General features: G+C 48.1%; 1 protein-coding gene across 12 annotated transcripts in view; it reads right to left on the bottom strand.

Moving 5' to 3' along the window:
- The window catches only part of ARHGEF9 (Cdc42 guanine nucleotide exchange factor 9), a 248,261-nt gene that overhangs the window by 45,453 nt on the left and 179,995 nt on the right, over positions 1–22,813 (bottom strand). For 11 of the 12 annotated variants that reach the window (XM_077307302.1, XM_077307301.1, XM_077307304.1 and 8 more), the window contains 2 exons: positions 14,472–14,666; positions 2,153–2,332 (listed from right to left, as the gene is read on the bottom strand). In XM_077307302.1, the coding sequence (XP_077163417.1) occupies positions 2,153–2,332; positions 14,472–14,666 (375 nt within the window). Of the gene's footprint in view, positions 1–2,152; positions 2,333–14,471; positions 14,667–19,802; positions 19,959–22,813 lie in introns of those variants that run through there. The other variant, XM_077307313.1, reaches the window with a different exon arrangement.

The raw sequence follows: 22,813 nt of genomic DNA, 5'->3' as shown, positions 1-22,813 counted from the left end.
ATTGAGTGAAGAGCATGGAGGAAAATTAGTTTGGATTCTGATAGACAAGGCCTGGATTTTGATATGCTAAGATTGCCATGGAGACTATTTAGAATCATAGAATCATAGAGTTGGAAGGGGCCATACAGGCCATCTAGTCCAACTCCCTGCTCAACGCAGGATCAGCCCAAAGCATCCTAAAGCATCCAAGAAAAGTGTGCATCCAACCTTTGCTTGAAGACTGCCAGTGAGGGGGAGCTCACCACCTCCTTAGGCAACCTATTCCACTGCTGAACTACTCTGACTGTGAAAATTTTTTTCCTGATATCTTGCCTATATCGTTGTAATTGTAGTTTAAACCCATTACTGTGTGTCCTCTGCAGCCAACAGAAACAGCATCCTGCCCTCCTCCAAGTGACAACCTTTCAAATACTTAAAGAGGGCTATCATGTCCCATCTCAACCTCCTTTTCTCCAGGCTGAACATTCCCAAGTCCCTCAACCTATCTTCATAGGGCTTGGTCCCTTGGCCCCAGATCATGTTCGTCACTCTCCTCTGTACCCTTTCAATTTTATCTATGTCCTTCTTGAAGTGAGGCCTCCAGAACTGCACACAGTACTCCAGGTGTGGTCTGACCAGTGCCGTATAAATGGGACTATGACATCTTGTGATTTTGATGTGATGCCCCTGTTGATACAGCCCAAAATGGCATTTGCCTTTTTTACCGCTGCATCACACTGCCTGCTCATGTTTAGTTTACAGTCCACAAGTACCCCAAGGTCTCGTTCACACACAGTGCTACCTAGAAGCATATCCCCCATCCAGTAGGCATGCTTTTCATTTTTCTGACCCAGATGCAGAACTTTACACTTATCTTTATTAAATTGCATCTTATTCTCATGTGCCCATTTTTCCATTGTGTTCAGATCTCATTGAACTCTGTCTCTATCTTCTGGAGTATTTGCCAGTCCTCCCAATTTGGTGTCATCTGCAAACTTGATGAGTAGTCCCTCCACCCCCTCATCTAGATCATTAATAAATATGTTAAAAAGTACCGGGCCGAGCACCCAGCCCTGAGGTACCCCGCTACTCACCTCTCTCCAGTCTGATAAAACACCATTGACAACAACTCTTTCGGTTCTCTAACCAATTCCCTATCCACCTAACTATCTGAAAATCCAGATTGCAGTCCTTCAACTTATCCATCAGAACATCATGGGGAACCTTGTCAAAAGCTTTACTAAAATCCAAGTAAATGACATCAACCGAATTTCCCCGATCCAGCAAACCTGTTACTTGGTCAAAAAAGGAAACTAGGTTGGTCTGGCAGGACCTGTTGGAGACAAATCCATGCTGACTTCCTTGGATCACCAAATTGTCCTCCAGATGTTTGCAGATCGCTCCCTTTAATATGTACTTGAGCTATGGCTTTTGACTCTGGGACTGTATAACTGCACCATCTGATGCAGATTTCAAATGCGTTAGACAGTTAAGCTAGATTTTCTTTGTTTGCCTTGCTATATAATTTTAGAGTTGTATGTTGCCTAACGATAAAACTATCTCTGAAATATTATTCAAATAAATCCTATACATATTTTACAAGGGCTGTCGTCTTGTGCCCAGTAGCTCTGGGGACCCATGGGACTCCTTGACCGCACCACTTTCCTTTTCTTTGGTTTCTTGGCCCTAGTCATGGGCACAATTTTCCAGATCGGTTTGGGAAATTCCCAAACTAAAACCTGAACTAGAAACAAACACAAATCCCTGAACCAGCCAGTGCAGGCATCTTTTCTCTTGGCTGTGGGCAGGACAAAGAAGGGGGATTGCCTGGGAAAGGTTAATGGCTGGCATAAGCCCCTGCTTTCAAGGGGGTGGGCAGGGGAGTGACACAGATGTGCATCCCAGGGCTGAAGCAGAAGCTGTTTGGACTCATCTGATAAGCTTTACCATGGCCTATTTCTGGGGCAAAAAGCTGAGTGAGTAACCTGAAGCTCTTTTAGATCTTGAACTGTACACACCTCCACACACAGCTGCAGTGTGGATCTTATGTCAAGGGAGTTATTCTCATCTGCATGTGTTTGCATTGAAGTTGATCATGCCAAGAAAATAATGAAGAAGGGCAGGGCTGGACAAGTCCATTTACACTTTGCCCCCCCCCCTCTAAAATACTTACGTGCTCCAGGAAGCATGGCCCAATTTCACTGAGATGTGGGTCCTCATTGTTGTACTGCTTCTCCAAGTCCCTTACAAAGCCCATCTGAAACCTGTAGATGTCTTCAATGTTGCCGAAGATGATCTTCAACTGTTCATCATTGAACATGTCTCTTCTCTTCCGACACTGCTTTAAATAACCCTGGAAGGAACAGAGAGAGAGAGAGAGAAGAGGGTGAGGGTGAAGACATGGAGCACACACAGTTCAGTGGGCAGTTACAAGAAGGCAGAAACGCCAGTCAGACAAATTCTTGTCAGAGTGAAGACATGACAACTTCCTCTGTGAATGACAGGGGATGCTGGTGAGGTATCATTGCTTTAAGAACCAAAAGATTAAGGCAATATAAGGGCCCAGTAGAAGAAGAAGAAGAGTTGGTTTTTATAATCGGCTTTTCACTACCCGAAGGAGCTCAAAGTGGCTTCCAATCGCCCTCCCTTCCTCTCCCCACAACAGACACCCTGTGAGGGAGGTGGAGCTGAGAGAGCCCTGATATTACCAATAGGTGCTCATGGGAATTGTAGTCCATGGACATCTGGAGAACCACCCTGGCACTATACCATAATGGCTCTAGGTAAAAGGAACCCAGAAGGACCTGTAAGTAAAAAGGGACAAGGAGAAGAAAACAGTCCTCATTTCACTGGTGGGACCCTCTCTTCCTTGCTGTATGCTGCTGCGGGGTCCATATGGTGGTAAGGGGTAGCAGGTGGCCACTGACCAGTGATAACATTCAGATGGCTTAGCTCACCGAGAGGGAGGGCAACAGGACTGCTGAGCTCTTGGGCCTTCTCAAACAATCCATCCCATAACCTTCTCTGGACGGCATCTATATTAGGGAATGCTTCTGTATCCCAGCAGAGCTTAGTACAGATTCCCTTCTACGTAACTCACTTTCCATTGTTAAAACTTCTTCTCTCTCTCACTCGATCTTAGTGACTGTACAAGCTAGTCAAAGCTTTAAAAATGGCACAGTGAGTTACTGAAGTCTCACGCCCCATTGAAAGCCAAAAGTAGCTTGTGCATTGGATAGAAAAGCAAAAGGCTCAATGGAAATTAAAGGGTTTGCACATCCCTAAATCCCCCTCCCCGCACTGAGGAAGTAAGGAGAGTGGCTTTATTCCTCCTCCTCCTACCGGGCTGCAGCTGAATCTCTGGCTGGTGTGAATCTGCCACCAAGCGGAAGATTTCTAGGATGCTAAAAATAGAGGGATGCAAAGCTTAATTTTAAGGCAATGACATTTAGCATCAGTGTGCCAAATCCGGTATTTTCTGCTGCTTGTTTCCTGCTGGGAGCACGTCCAGATTGCAGAGAGCAGCTTCTCTGGGCAATATGGCTATTTTGGAAGGTGGGGCCAAGGAGAACCAGGTGAGATGCTTAGGGCCCATATTGGGGAAAAAGGCAACGATGGAAGTAAATAAATCAATTCCTTGGGGTCATTTTCAAGTGACCTCGTATAATTTTAGTAGAAAAGAGCCAATGTCCTATAGCATCTTAAAGACTAACAAAATTTGGGCAGGGTAAGATTTTTTATGAGTCACTGCAGTCACTTCCTCAAATACTTCAAAAAGGAGTTTGTGGCAGGGTCGGAGCTTTGAAATCCCTGAAAGCTCTTCCCCGGCCACAAATTTCATTAGTCTTTAAGGCACTACTGGAGTTTTGCTCTTTTCTACTGCTACAGGCAGAATAACATCTTCAGCAGCTTTATATTTTCATTTTTGTAACACGCTTTTGTAAAAAAAAAAATACAAAACCACAACAAAACTGAAATAATTCCCCTCCTAAAATGCCTGATGGCTCTTGTGGCGCAGAGTGGTAAGGCAGCCGTCTGAAAGCTTTGCCCATGAGGCTGGGAGTTCAATCCCAGCAGCCGGCTCAAGGTTGACTCAGCCTTCCATCCTTCCGAGGTCGGTAAAATGAGTAACCAGCTTGCTGGGGGGTAAACAGTAATGACTGGCGAAGGCCCTGGCAAACCACCCCGTATTGAGTCTGCCATGAAAATGCTGGAGGGCGTCACCCCAAGGGTCAGACATGACTCGGTGCTTGCACAGGGGATACCTTTACCTTTTTAAAATGCCTGAAGCCCAAACCTAAGACTGTTCAGAATGTCACCCACCCCCTTGCTCCTGATGACAGAGAGCGAGGGGGACAGCAAGGAAAAGTACAATCTCAAACCATGGAAATGTCCTTCTCAGGGAGCAAAACATCTCTGCATTTGTGGGGATATCCACAAAATTTAGGAACAGAGCAGCATTGTGTCTGATAAGGCTGGGAAACTGGACAGTTTGCTAAGAAAGGGAGGGAGGGGGAAGGAAGGAAGGAAGGAAGGAAGGAAGGAAGGAAGGAAGGAAGGAAGGAAGGAAGGAAGAAAGAAAGAAAGAAAGAAAGAGAGAGAGAGAGAGAGAGAGAAAGAAAGAAAGAAAGAAAGAAAGAAAGAAAGAAAGAAAGAAAGAAAGAAAGAAAGAAAGAAAGAAAGAAAGAAAGAAAGAAAGAAAGAAAGAAAGAAAGAAAGAAAGAAAGAAAGAAAGACGATCACGGCCCTCACCTTTTCCAGCTTTGCCATGCTAAGGGGCTAGATCAATTTGGTTTCTCAGTCCCATTTCAGTACAAAGAGGAGTCAACCTATTTAGAGGGAGCCTGGGGTGATTAAGTTGTCTTCTCTCCAGCTCTTGGTGGGGAGGGAGCGGAACCGCATCATGCAGACTGTGTTCACTTAATTTGGGCAAAATGAGTTTTTTCCGAACCAGCAGCCAGGCCCGTCTCTTTGCAAATGACAATGCTTGTTCCCAGTCTCCTCTGCTTTAAAAAGACATCTGAAAAGATCTGCTGGCACTCCACCTTCCGGCAAGATTTCTCATTCAATTCCATTTGGGATAATAAAGAGCCGAGCGAGAAACTCCTGCAACGTTGTTTGCCTTGACACACACAGCTGAAATCGCAGGCTGGGGGGGACCTTCCTACAAAGCCCTCAGACTCACTGGGAAGGTGGCCCTGGAGAGCCAGTTAAAAGGACGGGTCTGTCAGTCTGGTGCATTCCGACTTCCTCTTTACTACCAGGGGGGACAAGCCCCACAGGGGAAAGGGGAAAGAGCAAGCCCTGGGGAAGCAGGTTCTTCCACTGGACAGATCCACATGATTCAAATGAGAGACAAAAATCTAAACTGATCTGCTCCTGTGCTGAAATCACCAGCTCCCAACTAGAGATGAAAAAGTGGGGAAAGCCCCCTCCAATTCTGCTTTTCAGTACAAGAAGGCAACCCCTCACGGTATTGAGTCTGCAGCGACTGCAAACAAGATCGTGGATGTTTAAAAGTAGCTGGGGCAGAAGATCTGAATGGAGTCTTTGACTTTAGACCTCATACGAAGAAGAGAAGTTTGATGCTCTGCCCTGAAGAGGAGAGAATCATAGAATCATAGAGTTGGAAGGGGCCATACAGGCCATAGAATCATAGAGTTGGAAGGGGCCATTCAGGCCATCTAGTCCAACCCCCTGCTCAACGCAGGATCAGCCCAGAGCATCGTAAAGCATCCAAGAAAAGTGTGTATCCAACCTTGGCTTGAAGACTGCCAGTGCTCACCACCTCCTTGGGCAGCCTATTCCACTGCTGAACTACTCTGACTGTGAAATTTTTCCCCCTGATATCTAGCCTATATCGTTGTACTTGTAGTTTAAACCCAAACACAGTATTACCTAGAAGCGTATCCCCCATCCAGTAGGCATGCTTTTCATTTTTCTGACCCAGATGCAGAACTTTACACTTATCTTTATTAAATTGCATCTTGATCTCATTTGCCCATTTTTCCATTGTGTTCAGATCTCGTTGAACTCTGTCTCTATCTTCCGGAGTATTTGCCAGTCCTCCCAATTTGGTGTCATCTGCAAACTTGATGAGTAGTCCCTCCACCCCCTCATCTAGATCATTAATAAATATGTTAAAAAGTACCGGGCCGAGCACCCAGCCCTGAGGTACAGATTCTACTATTCACCTCTCTCCAGTCTGATGAAACACCATTGACAACAACTCTTTCGGTTCTCTAACCAATTCCCTATCCACCTAACTATCTGAAAATCCAGATTGCAGTCCTTCAACTTATCCATCAGAACATCACGGGGAACCTTGTCAAAAGCTTTACTAAAATCCAAGTAAATGACATCAACTGAATTTCCCTGATCCAGCAAACCTGTTACTTGGTCAAAAAAGGAAACCAGGTTGGTCTGGCAGGACCTGTTGGAGACAAATCCATGCTGTTGTCCAGATGTTTGCAGATCACTCCCTTTAATATCTGCTCCATTATCTTCCCCACAACAGAGGTCAGACTCACTGGTCTGTAGTTTCCCGGGTCATCCTTCCTCCCTTTTTTGAAGATCGGAATAACGTTTGCTCTCTTCCAGTCCTCCGGGACATTTCCAGTCCTTAAAGAGGTTCCGAAGATGATGGACAAGGGCTGTTCTCTGGAAAGTTCTTTGAGCACTCTTGGGTGAATTTCATCCGGCCCAGGGGATTTGAACTAATCCAGTGCACCTAAATGCCTCTCGACAACCTCTCTATCCATGTTAACTTGCCACCCAGACACTATCCTTTGGCTACGGCCATCTCTAGATGTGCCTAAACACTTTGACCTGTGGGAAAAAACAGATGTAAAATAGGCACTAAGCCTTTCTGCTTTCTCTGCATCTTCCGTTAGAGTTTGTCTATCCGCACCCAACAGTGGGCCTATTGCCTCCTTTATTCTATTATTCTATGATTCACCTGAATACAGGGGAGCTTGTGTGCTCCTGGAAAGACACAGCCATGTCAGCAGAACAGCCAGAGGCACGAAATGGCTGCAGAAGAGGGAATTGGGACACTTGGGGACTTGATTTAGCTTTGTGATCTACCATGGATTGCATCCTTAACACTATTTTGCTCCCTTATCTATTTGGGAAACAGCCTCCTGGGAAGAGACTGTCCGGGGCCCTGCTGGAAGCCTTGTGGCCGAGGCCTCCCTTGTCACCCATGAGGAGTGAGGCAGTGACAAGGCTTTGCGGGCCGCAGGTGCGCTCCTGCTGGGAGGGAGCCGGGGGGGGGATTTGGAGCCCCCCTGTGGGCCGCAAAGCCCTGTCACCGCTGGCAGGGGAGGGGTTTCCACTCCTTTTGGCCCACGGCCACCCTCTCACACCCTGCTGCCTGCCGCCCCTTTAAACGCCCCTTTTTAAAATGGGCGTTGATACTAGTATAAATAATAATAAAGAGCCATCAAGTTTCAAACAACTTCCAGCAAGACCTCATAGGCAGTTCACAACGATAGAAACAAATACGATAAAACCCAACACCCAATAGCCCTCCCTCAACTAAACAATACCTACCACTAACTCAATGGGCCCCCTATGAACCAATGCCCCAGGTGAAAAGTGGAAGGGATCCATTAGATCTCCCTTGTCCTGGCCTCAACTAGCCTGGCGGAAGAGCTCCGTCTTACAGTTCCTGCAAAACTGCAATAGCTCCCGCAGGGCCCTCAGCTCTCCCGCGAGCTCCCTCCAGCAGGCGGGGGCCAGGACCGAGAAGGCCCCACCCCTGGGCGAGGCCAGGCAAACCTATTTGGATTTTCAAAGCAAAGAGCTCTGCAGGGAGCACAGAGAGTTAGACAGTCCCTCAGATACTCTGGGCCCAGGCCACAAATGGCCTTAAAGGTCTGAACCAGAACCATGAACTTGATCCAGGATACACCTGGAAACCAATGCAGTTGTCACAGCTCTAGCTGGATTTGGGTTCTCCAAGATGGGCTCCCATCCCAGTGCTGAATGCAGCCAACCCTGCTGAGTTTCCAAACTCGGACAAGCCCAAGCTAGTAAGGGCTATTCAGACGGCTTGCAAAACTGCGGGAAGCCATTCTGTATTTTACTTTTCCAGTTCTCCAGCCTCCAGTCCCTTTATCCAGTCTGCTGTTTTTGAGCTTGTCCAGATGCTGAAGCCAGATGTAGTGGATACTCCTCATTAGATGCATGTGAACGGTTCCATTCCACCCCCCCCCCTGCATTCCTATACTCTGGCTTGCAGGTCTTGGGCCATTTGCCTACCCAGAGTCTTGCTAACCCAACAACTGTCTATTTTGCACAGCTCAGCGGTTCCCCATTTCTGGCCCACAACCAGTGAACTGCTGTGTAATGAGACTGACCATTATGTTTGAGGTCCCTGTTGAACAGACAGACTGGTCTATTTCCTGTGATTCCTGCCAGGCGACCGCTAACATTTCCCCATTCACAGGACAGGCCTGGCATCAGGCAAGGCATGTTTGAATATCCCTTTTCATTCCTCTGTGCGGTTTGCGGGTTGTTCTCATGAGCCTTTGCGCTTCGTCCCGCCTTCTGGTGGGGATACGAGCTTCTTTGTTTGCTGCTCCACGGCCATTCCAAGTCCGTTCTCATGCCGTTGCAGCCAATGCCAAACTTATAAAGGCCTAAATTGGAACATTTCAGAAAATGGCTTGAGAAGGAAAGCTCGTGTCTTTGGCTCGCTTAAGAAAGAAACCAAAACAGAAACGGGGATTTTTGAGATGAACCGGTTAGACGGCAACATTTGGCAGCATCAAGCCAGGGTCCCGGGAGCAATTCCCAGGCAAAGGAGAGGAAAGGAAAGGGCAGTCAGCTGGAGAGCATTCTGCTTGGCAACTGCTCTCTGCTGCAGGTTCAGACACTCATCCAAGATGGCGGCGGACATGCAACTGTCCGTAGGGAAGTGGAAAATCGCAAACCTCTCCTCCGAAACGGGTTGGACTCACCAGGCAATTCTGTGAGCACTTTCCTGGGAATGAGTCCCACTCAGCAGACCTGAGCAGCAATCTGGGGTCACCTGCTTAGCGCTGCTCTCCAGGGCCTAGTCTGCACACATAGGATAATGCACTTTCAATGTGCTTTGGCAGCTGGATTTTCCTGTGCAGAACAGGAAAATCGACTTCTAAAGTGCATTGAAAGTGCATTATCTATTGTGTGCAGACTAGGCCCAGGTCTGCCTTTGGCCTTTGACATCCCACTGCAAATATTCAAAACACAGAGCATGCAAAGCCAGTGGGGGTCATAGATCAGTGGAGGTTTCTCCCCTGACCACTGTGCATTGCAGTGACTGATAAAAGAGGCCTTCCCTTGCTACTTTTTCCAACCTGGAATCCCCTTCAGTCCCACACTGGAGAAAGGAGGGGGCACTTTTCCTAACTTCCTCCCTCTGTTTTACTCTTCCCTCTCCTCCTCCTCCTTTCAAGAGCCAACTCCTGCAACAACAACACAGTAATAGTAGAAAAGCAACAATAGCAGAACTGTTGGCATGGCCCAGCCCAGCCCAGACAGAGGGCACAGCTCACCAACTGAAGATCAGATCCCCCAAAACCCTGCTCCTGCTGTTCCTTCCCCATACCATCTCTTAGTTCAACCAACCACAACTCCTGACAACATTTCAAACCTGAAGGCCCCTTCTAGACCATTCACTAACATTTGGGTGGCTACCTGGAGCTGGCACAACAGTCTCCTGCATATTGTTTTGTGCTCCTGTGTCATGGGCCTGCCAGCCCCCACCTTGTTGGATGAGGAAGATACGGAGGAAGCCCTCAGATGCTGCAGGAAGACCCACCAGCCAATTTGCAGACCAGGAGTCTCAGGCTGCAGTGTCACACCCTCAAGCCTGAATCCTGGAATAGGAAGCTGATACAGAGGCCCTGCAGCCTGGGGGTCACCAGAATCCTTGGGATGGGCCTGGAAGGAGGTGCAGGAGAGTTAGTATCCCACCAACAACCTCTGCCTGTGAGTTGAAGTCATTGCAGGATAAGGGCTGACAGTCCTGTAGGCTGCTCAGTTGTTGAGGAGTCACCCCTGTCCCTGGATGATTCAGCAGGTTGGGGAGTACATAGCCTTGAATGACTCTTTTAAAAAAGGGAGAACCAGTATGCAAGTAGCCTGTCCCCAACCTTCCTATGCTTGGAGCTGGGCTGGGACTTGGCTTGTGCTCTTTACATTTGGCTTTTTGGTTTGATGCTTGGACTTGTGACTAGCTGTGCTTTGACCCTGGACTGTTTTTAGACTATGCCTCTTGCCCCAGGGGCCTGCCTGCCTGAATCAAGACACCCGGGGTCTAAAGGGTACGTGGACTATGAGTTTTATCTATCTACATAAACATAATTTGCAGTAGTAGTCATATTGAGGGCTTTAATATGCTTTTATTTACCCCTAGATAATGTGATGGGACAAATCAGAAACTAAAATCAACATGCACAGAAGTATTCCCAGCTTGGGAAATTTAAAATACCTGTACCAGCCTAACCCATAGAGGTCAGTGGGCTAAAATGGGCTTTCTTAACCAAAGTTTCATGGGTTTCCTGAATGGGTGGGAGTTACTTTTTAATATACTGTTGAAATTTGTCAAACATTTAATTATGCAATATGACCACGTATAGTCATGTCAACCTCCCCCCCCCCAGCCAATGGTGGACTTGGGGAGGCTGGAAGGGGAAGGCCCAGATGGGCACATGGACAGCTATACCTCCCAACCGTATTCTACACTATGGTGCCACTTCTGGGGTTTCTTGAAGCCTGAAGAGGGTGTCAGGGGTCTCTCAAAGGGGAACAAGTTGAGAAAGGCTGGCTTAAAAGGAGGCAACTCTGAGTAAGACTGTTTATGACAGCCAACGGGGTATGTGGTTGGACTAGGCCTTGGGGACCCAGGTCCAAGTCTCCATTCTGCCATGGAACCTTGAGGGATGACCCTAAGGCAGGCATGTCCTTGCAGGAGAGGGTAATGAGGTCAGCCACGTCTAGGTGAAGTAAATAAATCACAACTGTAGTTGGTGACCTAACCAATGTTAGGATAGTATTACTGTGGCATCTATTGTGCTGTGAGCGCTTACCTAGATCAGTGGTTCCCAAACTTATCTGGCCTACCACCCCCTTTCCAGAAAAATATATTACTCAGTGCCCCCTGGAAATTTTTTTATTTTTATTTTAATAGTTATTCATTGCCCCCAAATGCACCTGTGGCCCATCGCCGCCCCCCTGGATCGCTGCAGCACCCACCAGGGGGTGGTAGCGCCCACTTTGGGAATCACTGACCTAGATGCTCCAGGCAAGACTTATTTTGTCAGAAGCTAAGCAAGGTTGACCTTGGTTTGTACTTGGATGGGAGTCCAGCAAGGGATCCAGGGTACTGCAAAGAGCCAGGCAGTGGCAAACCACCTCTGAACATCTCTTGCTTTAAAATTCCTACTGAGTCAGCTCATGCACCATCTTGCCAGCCCTTTCTACCACTGCCGTAACTCTGCTACAAGCCTCTCTGAATTCAAAACAGGGCTGGGGCAAAAGTGAGGTGCAGAGGGTGGCAGCAGCTGTAGGGGAAAGCCATGCCTTTAGGATAAGACCAACAACAAGGACTCCCAGAATCAACCCAATTGCCAGGAAACTGTAACACTGACGCCCAATAGGTCCCTCTCATCTGTTAGGCCATTCTTTGTTATCTGTCATATGCTGTATATTAGTTATCTATGATTGTTGTATTTCCTTGTTTTAAATGTTTTACCTTGCTTATGTTTCTTTATTTAATTTAAATGGCCTCAGACTAGAGCAATAATAAAACTCAAATACAGAAACAAATAGAATAAAATGAGGGGGGGGCACCAATCCATTATGCATAAGAATGGAATAAAATAGGACAACCCCAATATAAAATGCAAATTTCACAGGAAAATCACCTTACCAGGAAGCTACGAATTTTACAGGTGTTCTGTGTACACTGGCCCAAGATGTCAGTGAGGGGAAGGATATAGGCTGAATAAATAAATAAATAAGTCTTGACACAAGGGACTTGACTGTCCAGTGTCAGAAGTGGATCAGAAACATTGTGAGCCCCTGAGCTTTGAAGATCGGCTTCAATTACCCTGCTCTGTGATAGAGACAGTGCTTGTTCAGTTGTGGCACTTCAACCGCTGACCTGCTTTGGCCCTGTGATCCTCCTGGCACCTGACCTGCTCTAGGTGAGTTTTGTTTCCCTAGAACTTTCCAGGGCCTTTCAGCCTGCCAAAATGATGTATTATGCTTTGGCCATGTAGCCTGGTTCCTGTCATTATTATGCCTATGCCATTTATCTATGCTTGCATCTCTTGTAGCCCTTTGATCTTTAGACTAGTCGCCTCGACTTAGATCTCTGGTTATTCTGCAGGGCAGGTGGGGATGCAACCAGCCTGGGGCCTCATCCTCCCATCCTCTCTGCTGTGCTGCACCTGGGAACTGTTTTCACTCTCGGGGACTCTGGGCACAGGCAGAGCTGCCAGCAAAGTCTGGCCGTTGTGTCAAGAAGGAGTCTTTGCACCTATCCACTTGGCACTGGGGGCGGGGGTGCTGAGGGCGAGGGGGTAGATGAGGGATAGCCTTTTTCAGTCTTAGCAAAGACCCTGTGATGATGAGCTTGTTATTCTTCCAATAAAGAGATTTTCCACAAACAAATCCTGCTTATTGGGAGTAATTGATGGATGCTCACACTGGCAATAATTTATTTTGCAAATTTTAGGGTACGTGAGTTATACTGCAGATATTCTAATTGCCTGGCATAGTTTCAGTCCCTGAGATTGAAGCATCCTGTTTGATATCAAAATGGTATCTCTTTATATACACACAAGCATGCAACTCTGAGCAATACCTAAAGGTTTATCATGGTTACTACACTTGATCTTAGCCAAAAGGCCAGAAAGAACTCCTACTGCCAAATGGACAGCCTAATAATCAAGCATGAGAAGACCAAGAACACGGCATGTGGTAATAGACAGAATCTCCATGTTTGGAGACTTAATGGATCCCTGCTAGAACAGGTTCAACACCTCAAATACCCTGGTGACATATTCCATGCATATTATGCAAGATCTGCCTATATCAATAACATCTCAAGTGCACAGAAAAGTACAGGTGCAATTAAAAATGATTTTGGCAAAAAGGAGGTCGCTGTATACCAGCTGCAATGAATATGTTTAAAGCCAAAGCTCTTGCTCAATTGACTTATGGGGCACCAATCAGTATAAATCTCGTAACTTTTATTCTGATGGACTCTTTTGTTGCAATGTGGCAAACAGTACTCACAAGAAAGCTGTGCCACTACGGTCTGATTTTGGCCATGGGTTAGGACAAGGCTATAGATCTTATTTATTTATTATATTTATATACCTCCCTCCCTGGAGGCTCAGAGCGGTTTATCAAGACAAGGGTGATGAAAGTAGAGAGGCAACAGTGCTTAGGTTACCAGCTTCCTTTGGTGTGCCTTTTAATCTTATCTGTAAACCGCTCCGCGGTTATTAAATAAAAGAGTAAGGGCAAGTTGGGAGGAGTTAGGGCGGGCTCTGTCTGGGATAAAAACTCGGAGGGACGAATCAGGAGCCGCGAGCGTCAATCCTGGACCAAGGAGGCAATGGGGAGGCGCGCGAAGCCTCCTTGGCCACCATAGACTACACATCGCTGCGGGGAAAGGAGCAGGGACGCCGCACAACCTCCCAACTTGCCGCTGTCTCTCCCAGACGCGGCTCCCCCAGCGTCGCCATCCTTCCCCGACAAACCTGCCTGCCGCCGTGGGCCTGTCGATACCGATGCTGAGCCGCTCCGCCGCCACCGCCCTATCTGCCCCGCCGCTGGCCGTTAGAAGCATGGGCCGCCGCCCTTGCCGCGCCTGGAACACCGCTGCCCTCGCCGCCCCTTGAACGCCGCCACAAGCACAGACACTTTAACGGCCCCGCCACCGCCGCAGCTGGCCCGCCACCCCCGCGGCGCACCATGTGCCCGCCCGCCTAAGGACTGCCCGCCAAACTGCATCCCCGCAGCTCCCGGCCACTGAGGAGCAGCCAGCGGCGAAGGCAGGTAGGCCGCTTCCAGCCCCGGCCCCGCTGAGGCCTTCCGCGATCCGGGGGGGGGGTGGAGAAAGCTTTCTGCTGACCCACGCCCCCGGAAGCCTTTGGGAGTCGGCGGGGGGGGGGGAGAAGCCGCGCCCATCTATCTATTTCAAAATAAAATGGGCTTTAGATCTAGTTTAGTCCATATATCTGGTCCGCTATTATTGCTACTATGTTTGTTATTTATTTTTGCATTCTTTTGGTCTATGACCATGAATAAATGATTGGCTGATTGATCCTGGTTGATTCTCACAACAGTCCACTATGATAGATTTGGACCACCAGTCAGTGAGCTTCACTGATGAGCAGGGATTTGAACACAGGTTTTTCCAGCTCAAGTTCATTTCTTATGGCACACGGATGATCTTTTGTATTTCAGTCAAGGAGATGGACACATACCTCACAAATGTCCTTTAGGTGTTTGATATAATGACGTTCAGTGCTCATGATTTCATTGATGACATTGGCTCTCATCTGGTCTCGGTTCTGAAGAGTTCTACCGAGACAGAGGCAGTCCGCAGTATTTGGGTCCAAGTGCCCATTTTGAACTTCGCTAGTTCCTTCCTCGACGCCATCTTCTTGGTTCACCCATAGCTGTGGGGAAAGAAGGAAGGTTGATGATTATGATGGCTTATTATTTGGCTACTCCTACAGTCAGAAAATTCTTCCTTTCAAAGAAAAGCTTTCCTAGCTCCTTCCTCTGTGACCAGGCCAATGGAAGGAATATATGGATGTGCTGAATAACTCTGGACACTTACTCCAAGGGCAAGGACCCTGAGTCTAGGTAGGTGCATCACTCTGGGTTCCCCATAAAGACAGGCACCATCCACCTTTATGCTGAAGGGGTTTATTTGTAAACCAGCAGATGTCCCAAGAACATTATTTTTATTATTATTTATTATTTTATTTATTTATCATAGTTCTATACCGCCCTCCCCGGAGGCTCAGGGCGGTTTACATTATAACAGAGAACCATACATAAAACAGTCTGTAGAACATGTACATCGATAACCAACAATTGCAACCAAACACAACACAGTATAACAGTAAACAATCGTAATACAAACAGGTCCAGGGCTTGTTGATGGGATTCTGAGGGGGGTGGCTTATTGATTGAATTCTGAGGGGGGGTGGGGGGGAGCAGGGGCCCTTGGTCGCTGTAGATTACGTCTGGTCTCGGCCAAATGCCTGGTGGAGGAGCTCTTTTTTGCAGGCCCTGCGGAACTGTTTAAGCTCCGTCAGGGCCCTGATCTCCTCTGGGAGCTCGTTCCACCAGGTAGGGGCCAGAACAGAGAATGCTCTGGCCCTGGTTGAGACCAGGCGGACTTCTTTAGGGCCAGGGATCCTTAGCTGATTGGAGGCAGTAGAGCGTAGAGCTCTTTTGGGGGCATAGGCGGGGAGGCGGTCCCTCAGGTACACTGGGCCCTGACCGCGTATGGCCTTGAAGGTAATTACCAGAACCTTTAGTCTGATCCGGAATTCAACTGGCAACCATTGAAGCTGGTGGAGAATGGGCCGGATGTGAGAACTCCACGGTGTTGCTATGAGGATCCTGGCTGCTGCATTTTGAACCAGTTGTAGTTTCTGGGTCAAGGCTAAGGGCAGGCCTGCATAGAACGAGTTACAAAAGTCCGACTCTGCTTGAGCCATCTCGTCACTGCTTCCAGGCAACTGGCTAATGCTTCTGGGGGAGAGTCAGGGTGGCCATCCATCAGGAGGAAGAGCTGGGTGTCATCTGCATATTAATGGCAACCCAGCCCAAACTTCCGTACCAGCTGTGCGAGAGGGCGCATGAAGATGTTGAATAGGATAGGAGAGAGGACCGCTCCTTGTGGGACTCCACAAGTAAGTTGCCGGCGGCCTGATGTTTTCTCTCCTATTGCAACCCTCTGTCCACGATCCTGGGGGAAGGAGATCAGCCATTGAAGGGCTGTCCCTTGTATTCCAGCATCGATATGGTGCCCACTTTGCTCTTTCCTGGCCCAGAAGCACAGCCTAGATTTGCAAATCTGAAGCTTTTGAATGCCCAAGAACCAAAAGCCCTGTGCACAAAACCATGTTCCTATTACAGCTTGTATGACTTAAGTAAAGAATGTGCACAAGCCCCAAGTTATCCAGCACATTCTCATCAAGGCCTGGAAGATGTACAAACACCAACTGGGGTGTCTGTTTCTTGTGCTTTTGAGACACTGGATACAACCTATACTTTCCAAGTGATGGGGGAGAAGCAGCCCCAACAGAAATAGACAATGGGGCAGGTAGGTAATCCCTACTTGGTATCCACACATGAAGTCCGTGGCCATTCAACTTGCATTAACATGCACATGGGCACCACAGAAAGAAAAGGAGGCAATACATCTAACTGTTAATGGATGACTAAATAACTAACAACATGGAAGCAAACAAGGGCTCAAAACCAAAAAAGATTTAAAGGGCCACATTTATTTATTTATTTGCATGAGCTGATCCCGCTGCCTTCTCACATCAGGAACCCTCTTTCCTGTTGCTCAACATATACACAGGTACATGTGTAGCAACCCAGGGACCTCCCATCCAAGTCACAACCAGGGCTAGCCCTACTTAGCTATGATATCAGGCTAGCTTGAGCTATTCAGGGCTCAGCACATAGACTGCAGACCAAATCGACTAAGTCAATGATCGGCAACCTTCTTGAGGCTGCGGACTGGCAGAAGCGGGGAGGGCGATCGCCTGGCCATGCATGCCACGCATGCGCAGCCGCGCATGCACGTTTGCTCCCTGCGTGACCATAAACGTGCATGCGCAGGAGTGCTACGCTTGCGTGTTTGTGGCTTTGCATGGCCCAAACGCGCATGCGTGGCCTGCTTCTCTCCCCCACCCCCACAAAAAGAAGCTTGCCGGGCCGCAAGCTAATCACCCCGGCAAGCTTTTGCAGCCGATTTGCTTGCGGCCTGGGAAGTTTCTTACTGGGGGGGGGCGGGGAGAGGGAGCTGCGGCCCGGCACCAGGCCGTGACCCGGTGATTGGGGACCACCGCACTACGTCACATGCAGCCTGCTGGGCGACCCTGGGCCACAGTTCTCTCTGAACCCTCTCGGCCCTAGCTACCTCACAGGGTGTCTGTTGTAGGGAGAGGAGACTCCTTCAGGTAGTGAAAACCAGGTATAAAAACCAGCTCTTCTTAAATAATACAAATGCATATTTTATTTCAACAGGACCAATGTTAGATTCCCAATTTGGGTGTGTGAATTCGAAAATAATTGTAGAACCAAGACATGTATCATTTTTCAACTTGCATTTATAAAGGCATAGATTAGTTGGCTTTACATGTGACGTCTTTGGTGCTCTCTTTCTGAGGGCATGTTCACATACTGAATACATTCATGACCAGTTTACAGCATAGGGCTTGTCAGCATTTTGTAATTCTGCTTTTCTAGAGGAAATGAAGCCCAGACTCTGCCTAGAAGCTAAATCTGCTAAACCAAGGCCACCATACTTTGGTCTCATTGTGAAAAGAGTCGTTGGAAAAGACCATAATGGATGGCGGCAGGAAAAGAGGCAGACCCTGCATGAGATGGAGTGACACAACCAAGGAAGTTTGCAAGAGCTGAGCCAGGCTGTCAGTGGCGGGAGATTTTGGAGGACCTCGATTCAGAGGGTCGCCATAAGCAACATGTCAGCGCATAACACAGAGCATGTTGTTGTTGTTGTTGTTGTTGTTGTTATTTATTTATTTGTATGACCGCCGCTCTTGGAAACTGGCTAGCAGTGGTTCACAATGTTTCAGTACAAATCAGAGCATTAAAACCATTAACATTCCCCATTAAAACCCCATAAACAATGACTCAGTCACAATGATGGCGATTAAAAAAAACTATTCCCGTACAGGCCCTCTGGATGGGCAGAAGGGAGCGGATGGATAATTGGGCAAAGGGTGGAACAATCTGGGGAACCAGGCCAGTCTAATACTGCCCTCCACCCTGGGGAGAGGGGCCTGATCTTAGCCCCGGGGCCACCCCCCTGGCGGAAGAGCTCCGTCTTGCAGGCCCCGCAGCTCTTCAGGGAGCTCATTCCACCAGGTAGGGGCCGGACCGAAAAGGCCCTGACCCTTGCTGAGGCCGGGCATACCTTATATGGAGTCAGATTCCTGGGCCATCAAGGTTAGTGAGTGACTCAGGCAGGCCTTTCACATCCCCTGGACCCTCTTTAGCGGGAGATGCTGCTGGCAAAGCAAAGGCTCTACACTGCGCCACTCCCCTAACAAACAAAGTTTGGATCCCTGCTCTACCATGAAGGGCTCTGAGTGGCCTAGGGCCCGTCATGCGCTCTCAGTTTAAGCCAGTTCACAGGGTTGCCGAATAGATAAAATGGAAGGGAATGATAGGAGCTACTCTGGATCCCCACTAGGGGAAAACATGGGGTGCAAATGAAGTAAATAATCAACAAATAAACATTAAAACAAGCAAAACATAAATGTGTCAGATGAGGTGTGGGAGAGAATTGAGCAGATTGGAAAAACCGAACTCCCCCCCTCCCCAAAAAAGTGTTGGGGGAAATTTTCTTTGCTCACAAATGAAGATGTGGAAGAGTTCAGTGGAAGCACAATGGCCAGGGGCTATTTATCTACGCCATGCGTGTCATTTCTAATGTGTACCACTGATTTGTGGATGCACACTGAACCCTGAAGGAGAGAAATTCGGTTGGAGGAAAGGCATGAAGAGGCTCCAGTCCAATTTAGGCAACAGATATGTGTGTGTGTGTGTGTGTGTGGGGGGTCATTTCTGGGTCCAAAAAGCCAAGATGAGACATGCAACCACTGTACTTGTGACATCTCTCCTCTCACGGCCTGAGCCCACCTTCCCTTTACCCGCTTGTGAAGGCCCTGCTTCATATGCTGCATTCATTTCCTCTGCAAAAACCCAGTCCTCCACTGACTGAAAGCCAAGAGGGGGTTTGTTCTTTTGCCTAAAGCTGTCCTAGAAAACCCGAGCTGTCTTGCATCTGTTCAAAATATACCTCAGCAGCTGCAGCACGTGAAAGGGCAGGCTGAACGCTCCACGGTGCCTCCCTGTTCACAGCCATGCATTCCTATGTGCCGGTGCATCCACCCCCCCCACCCCCCCCAGAGACGGAACTGCCAGAAACTCTGCAAAGGCTGAGCTCTAATGAATGGCAGCTCAGAGCATGCTAATGGCGTTTGGAAAGGCTTCCATACAAGGCAGAAAACAAGGACGGTAATTTAGCAGAGGCAAGGGAGAGACAATCAAGTAAAAAGGGATCTCTCTGGGGATAGTTTGGATTCTTAAAAAAAATGTACGGGAGGAACCATGGATCTCCATGATACAGGTCTCCGATCATTTTGATTTCAAGCAGGGTCTGACTTTAGAAACTCTCTCTCTCTCCCCCCTCCCCCCCATCACAACCCTACAGAAATGGAGCAGGAGGCAACATAAAGTAACAACAACACACTCAGAAACATTTCTGTATATTTAAGGGTTAAGTACACAGCACACACTGCCTTCAGTTGCAAGTATCTTTTCTGTCTATCGCAGCAAACATAAGAACAAAACCCCGAAAACCACCAACACCCCCAAAACTCCTTGTTAGCATTTAGTGCCCAAGTTGCAAGAAGCACAATGAATAAGAAAAGTACATAAATTGTATTCTGCAATGAAATGTATTTTAAGAAGCGTTCAACTTTCATAGCTAAAATTATTATAAGCAAGAAACTCCATTTATTTCTAAAGTGTACCTTCGGGAACGGCTGCGTCCTTTTAATTCTCAAAAGGCTCCATCAATCTCTCTTTTCTACTACGTGTGTTCGGCTGCTTTTTTAGCTGATGATTATATTTTGCTAAACAACATTCCTTTTATTACTGTGCCAGGGTTTTCCGTTCCTACGGAGCGTTTTAAAGGTCAAGAAATTGGAGATTTCAGAGCCGGCCCACCTATTTTCTGAACAGTGGATTTAAAGACGTAGTGAACAGAAAAGAGCCTATTTTCAAAATTAAACAGAAAAGCTACACAACGGCTCTTTCAGCCTTCAGGCTGGGCCAAGGTCCCTTTAGTCACTTGTGGAAAATCTTCATAAGTAAAGAGAAAAAAACAGCTCTGGAAAAAAATCCACAGGGTAGCTGAGGAAACAGAAATATGTCTTGAGATATTTTGGTGCAGTGGTTAAGAGAGGCTGCTTCCAATCTGGCAAGCTGGGTTTGATTCCCCGCTCCTCCACATACAGCCAGTCACCACCTTAGGCAAGTCACAGCCCTGATGGAGCTGTTCGGATTGAGCAGTTATATTAGGGCTCTCTCAGCCTCCCTCCCTCACAGGGTGTCTGTTGTGGGCAGAGGAAAGGGAAGGGGATTATAAGCCGCTTTGAGCCTCCTTTGGGTAGGGAAAAGCAGCATCTAAGAACCAACTCTTCTTCTTCTTCAGTAATCTCGGGGCTCTCTCAGCCTCACCTCCCTCACAGGGTGTCTGTTGGGAGAAGAGGAAAGAAAGGCCCTTAGAAGCCGCTTTGGCACTCCTTCGGGTAGAGAAAAGTGGCAACTCTTCTTCTTTTCTGGTACAATTTGCAGAATTCGTGTTGCTTTTCTTATGGGGCCCAAAGTAAACTTGGATTCAACACCAAGTGGCAGGGAACTGGCAACAAATTCCCCTCCCTTTGAATACACTTGTACGAAATACATGGCAAACACAGGTTGATTACATTTTCAACAGCAGATACCGAATGAGTTGTTGTTGCTGATGTTGTTGTTGTTGTTGTTATTATTTATTTTTTCAATTTATTTCCCGCCACTCCCTTGCGGCTCGTGGTGGGTTTCAGTGTCTTAAAACCCCGTTAAAACCCCATTAAAAGACATATGCTAAATGCCCTTCCTTGGATCATGTCAGGTGGCCTACAAGACAGCCACTGGTCCTAGATTTCTCCTAAAGTCCCTTTCTTTTAACCCCAAACAGCCTCAAGAGGTCAGTAGGCATGTGCACTACGGACATGATCTGGACGGATTCAGCTTAGCAACCCATTAAATTCAATGGTGCCATTCACTAATGGGAATTCCGGCATTCCTGCCTTTCCGGGGTGGGGTGGGGGGTTTCCATTGACAGCCTCCAAACCTTCAGGGTAGCTCCGGGAGGTTCTTCCCTCACTGCCCTCCAATGTTCACAACGATTGGAACAGGGGGTCCATGTCCAGGGGTTCCGAAAGAGGATGCCCCCATTTCTCCATTCTATCCGATGGAGAGTCCGTCCCATTGCATAGAATGGAGCAGATGGGGACACCCTCTCTCGGAACCCCTGGATGTGAACCCTGTGGTGAAATTTGGGTTAGGGAAGAGCCTCCTGGAGCTACCTTGAAAGTTTGGAGAGTGTAACTGGACCCCCCCCCTAGGCCCCGGGAAAGGCGGGAACACTGGAATTCCCTTTTTGGTCCTGGCCCCTACCTGGTGGGATGAGTCTAGAAGTGAGCTAAGCCCCAGAGCATTCACCTCCTCCTTCCTGTGCTGCCTCAGGTCTTCTTTGGCAGAGGACTGCTTGGCTCTGCTCCAGAATGATGTAGCAGGGGCTGATGCAAGGCACAGTTGCAGCCCGTCACTAGGATGCCTTCAAATTTCACATCCTTCTAGAAATCCCTATTGTGAGTTTGCTTCTCCCTCCTGTAGAATACACCTGCAGTTCTTTGCACCACTTTCTGCTTCACCATAAGAGCATGCATTTCAGTAGCATTTGTCCATGAATGAATTATGCATTTCTAGGCATAAATAATGTACACTGTACATAACAATACTGCATAAGCTATCTACAAAAAAAACATACAACATGCATACAAAGTACAACTGAATCTCCAAAAGCAGCCCTGCAAGGCACAGGTCCCAAGTCACAGAAGAAGAAAAGATAAATTAACAAAATAAATAAATAAATGGAATAACAGACATTCGTGCCAAGCTGGAAATTTGGATGGGAGGCCAATGGAAGCACCAGGTAGGAGCAGAAGAAGAGTTGTTTTTCATACCCCACTTTTCTCTACCAGGAGTTTCAAAGCAGCTTACCATTGCCTTCCTTTCCTCTCTCCACAAGAGATAGATGAGGCCGAGATAGCTGTGACAGAACAGCTCAGTTAGAACAGTACTATCAGGGCTGTGAATAGCCCAAGCTGGCTGCATCTGGATCTTGAAAATGGAAGTGGGCATGTCCAGACCACTGACTCATGCAGAGACAACATGAGGTCTCTTCTGAGGCACACGTAACTGTGCTGTACTGGAAGTGACTGCATGCCAAGAGTAAGGTGACCAGATGTCCTGCCTTTCGCGGGACAGTCCCGCCTTTGGGGGCATTTTCCCCATGTCCTGTGGCGTTCCCCATTTAAAAAAATATATATTATTATTTTTTATTAAAAAAAAAAATTCCGCACAGGCCGCCCAACAGACAGGCCGGGCTCAGGAGGCCACCATGCAGGCGCCCAGGCTCCAGGGTGGGGCTTGCGTGGCATTGCTATTCCCGCTGGTTGGCTGCGGCCGTGGGGCCCTGGAGGGCAGCGGCAATGCCTCGTGTTCTCCTGCAGCGCAATCCCTGCCCTGGAGCCCAGGCGCCTCCTGAAGTCGGCCCGCTTTGCTATACAGGCCCCGCCGCCGCTGGTGGCCTTGCATTCCGCCACCGCTGCCCTCTAGCGGGCTAGTCCCGCTACTCTGTTGCTCTCGCGCTGCTGCCACCACCGCTTTTGCTGCCTTCCTTGTGGACGGAGGAGGAAGAGGCTGAGGAGCCCGG

This window comes from Paroedura picta, chromosome 13 (assembly GCF_049243985.1).
Source record: "Paroedura picta isolate Pp20150507F chromosome 13, Ppicta_v3.0, whole genome shotgun sequence".
NCBI classification, from domain to species: domain Eukaryota; kingdom Metazoa; phylum Chordata; class Lepidosauria; order Squamata; family Gekkonidae; genus Paroedura; species Paroedura picta.
Note: the sequence above shows the minus strand (reverse complement) of the source record. Positions and strands in the feature narration are given on the sequence as shown.